Source organism: Chlorella variabilis (assembly GCF_000147415.1).
Source record: "Chlorella variabilis unplaced genomic scaffold CHLNCscaffold_30, whole genome shotgun sequence".
NCBI classification, from domain to species: domain Eukaryota; kingdom Viridiplantae; phylum Chlorophyta; class Trebouxiophyceae; order Chlorellales; family Chlorellaceae; genus Chlorella; species Chlorella variabilis.
The window spans coordinates 52,582-54,783 of NW_005435058.1; the positions used below are offsets into that span (position 1 = coordinate 52,582).

The following is a 2,202-nucleotide window of genomic DNA, read 5'->3' on the forward strand; positions in this document are numbered from 1 at the left end:
GGAGGGGTGTTTGATGCAGAACCCAAAGATTAATAATTACAACGGGAGGGGGTTTTAGGGGGGGGGGGGATGGGGGGGGGGGGGGCATCCAGTTGTAGAATTATTTTTGTCCAGGTGGTTGGGGGGGGGGTGGGGGGGGGGCAGGCCTTTTCAACCCAAGGAACCCCTCCCCCCGGGGGAAGGAGGGGGGGGGGGGGGGGGGGACTTGCCGCCAGGGACCAGCCAGACGCAGCTCTGGCTCGTGCTCCCCCTGCCGCATGCCAGCCGTGCCGGCTTGGGGCTAGCGCTGTGCTGCGCTTGACGTTGGCCCTTGCCTCAAACCCACTGGTGAGTACCCTCCCCACTCCCCACACTTGCAGCGACGGCACCTGCAAGAAGTGCGCCGGCTGGTTCTATGGCCCTCCCAGCCTGTATAGAACCCTCCAAGGCTGCAAGCTGGCAACCATGGTGGGCGGCAGCAGGGCCAGCAGGGCGCCACACCCCATCGCCCACCGCATGCCCGACTTGCCCGCCTGCCCGCCCCGCGCCTGTGCCTGCATGCCTTGCCTGCATTCGGTGCACCCCACCGCTGCCCCACGCGCCTCCGTCCCCTCCCGCGCCGCTGCAGCCGCTGCACGGCTGCGACGCTAAGCGCACCCTGCCGGATGGCACCTGCAAGCGCTGCCGCAGCGGATTCGCCACCACTTCACGCGGCACGCGCCGGGCCTGCCCGTGCATCTGCGCAGAGTGCTCGGAGCCCGGGGTGTGCACCCTGTGCCTGCGCGCTAGTCTGGTGGGAGGCACGTGCGTGCAGGTGAGCGGCGCCTCCCACCTGTCCCCGCCGCATTCTGCTGTTGCACCTATTTGAAGTGAATGCTGTGGGAGGGCGCGGCCGCGGTGTTGCAGCTGAGCAAGGGGGTGACGCACCATTACACCAACGGCAAGAGAGAGGCATGCACCCTCTCGCCGTCACCAGCGTGCCACCACAGCCCGGCTGCCGCCTCACGCTGCCCCTACCGTGCCTGGTGTGCCAGTGCAGGGTGGAGGGGTGCGCCGAGTGCCCCAATGGCCCCGCCACCTGCAAGCGGTGCGGTCCCGGCATGGGCGGGCTCAACGCTACCCGGCAGTGCACACCCTGCCTCGACCCCAACTGCCAAGGTGGGGCAGCCGATGGCTGGCAGGCAGCGCAGCAGCTGCTTGGGTTGAGCAGCCACCGTGCCAGGGTTGCCTGGCAGCGCGCGTGTTGATATCACAGCTTAAGCTTGCTGTTGCGGGCAGGCAAGCGCCGCAGGCTCGACGGCATGCTGCTTGCACTGAATTCCAGCAGAGCGCAGCGGCAGGCTGGGCCGAGCATGCCCCCCTGCGTCGTGGACGGCGAGGCATTAGCGTGTGGTTTGTTTGTGTGCTTGCGCGTGAGTTTGGCCATCACCCAAGCCCTTCCGATTATGTGTCTTTTAAGCCGCCGTCTGCCTGCCCTGCTGCCGCAGACTGCGGACAGGACCACAGGGTGTGCACCAACTGCCAGATGCAGTACGTTGCGGTACAGGGGAGCTGCCAGCCGGTATGTGATGGTGCCATGCAATGCAGTGCCTGCATGCACCCCCAGCTCTGCATCACGTGCTCTGCCTGCGTGCAACAGAGCCGCTCTCAACCTGGCGCCTGCCTCTGGCTGGCTGCCGTCTGCCTCCAATTTGCGGCCGGGCTGGGCGTTGGGGTGTTCAGCCCGGCGTGTTGTCTCACTTGCCGCCCGCGCCTGGGCCTGTGCAGTGTCGCAAGGGCTGCGCCGACTGCGGGCACCCCGAAGACGGTTGCCCCAATGATCCCTTCGCTCTGGTCCACTCCACCTGTACCACCAAGGGCGTGCGCAAGGCCTGCAAGAAGGGGTGGGGCCGGGTCGGCAAGAAGTGCGTGCAGGTGAGGCGGCGGGTGGGCAGCGCGGTGCTGGGGCTGTGGCATGAGCGCCATCCCATTAGAGGATGGCTGCAGCCTCTGCCGCGCCCAGTGTGACTGAGCCTGCAGTTGGCGCTGGCGTGCCCTACCGGCCGCCCGGCATGCACAGCCTGCGGCCGCATGCCATGCCCCTCTACTCGGGCCTCAGGCTCGGCTTCGCTGGTGCCACGGTCGGCTGCTGGCGGTCGGTTGTACTGCATGCAGCTGGCCATCTTGGAGCCAGCCCCACAGTATCAGCTGGGGGGGGGGGGGGGGGGTCCCCTCCCTGCCCCA

General features: G+C 67.8%; 1 protein-coding gene across 1 annotated transcript in view; it reads left to right on the top strand.

The window, feature by feature from the left end:
- CHLNCDRAFT_140971 (hypothetical protein) overlaps nt 1-2,202 on the top strand; it is a gene marked incomplete at both ends in the record, with an annotated part of 3,365 nt that overhangs the window by 449 nt on the left and 714 nt on the right. Inside the window, 5 exons of the mRNA XM_005843420.1 lie at nt 360-447; nt 608-793; nt 1,014-1,137; nt 1,467-1,540; nt 1,747-1,893. Coding sequence (XP_005843482.1) covers nt 360-447; nt 608-793; nt 1,014-1,137; nt 1,467-1,540; nt 1,747-1,893 — 619 coding nt within the window. The remainder of the gene's footprint in view (nt 1-359; nt 448-607; nt 794-1,013; nt 1,138-1,466; nt 1,541-1,746; nt 1,894-2,202) is intronic.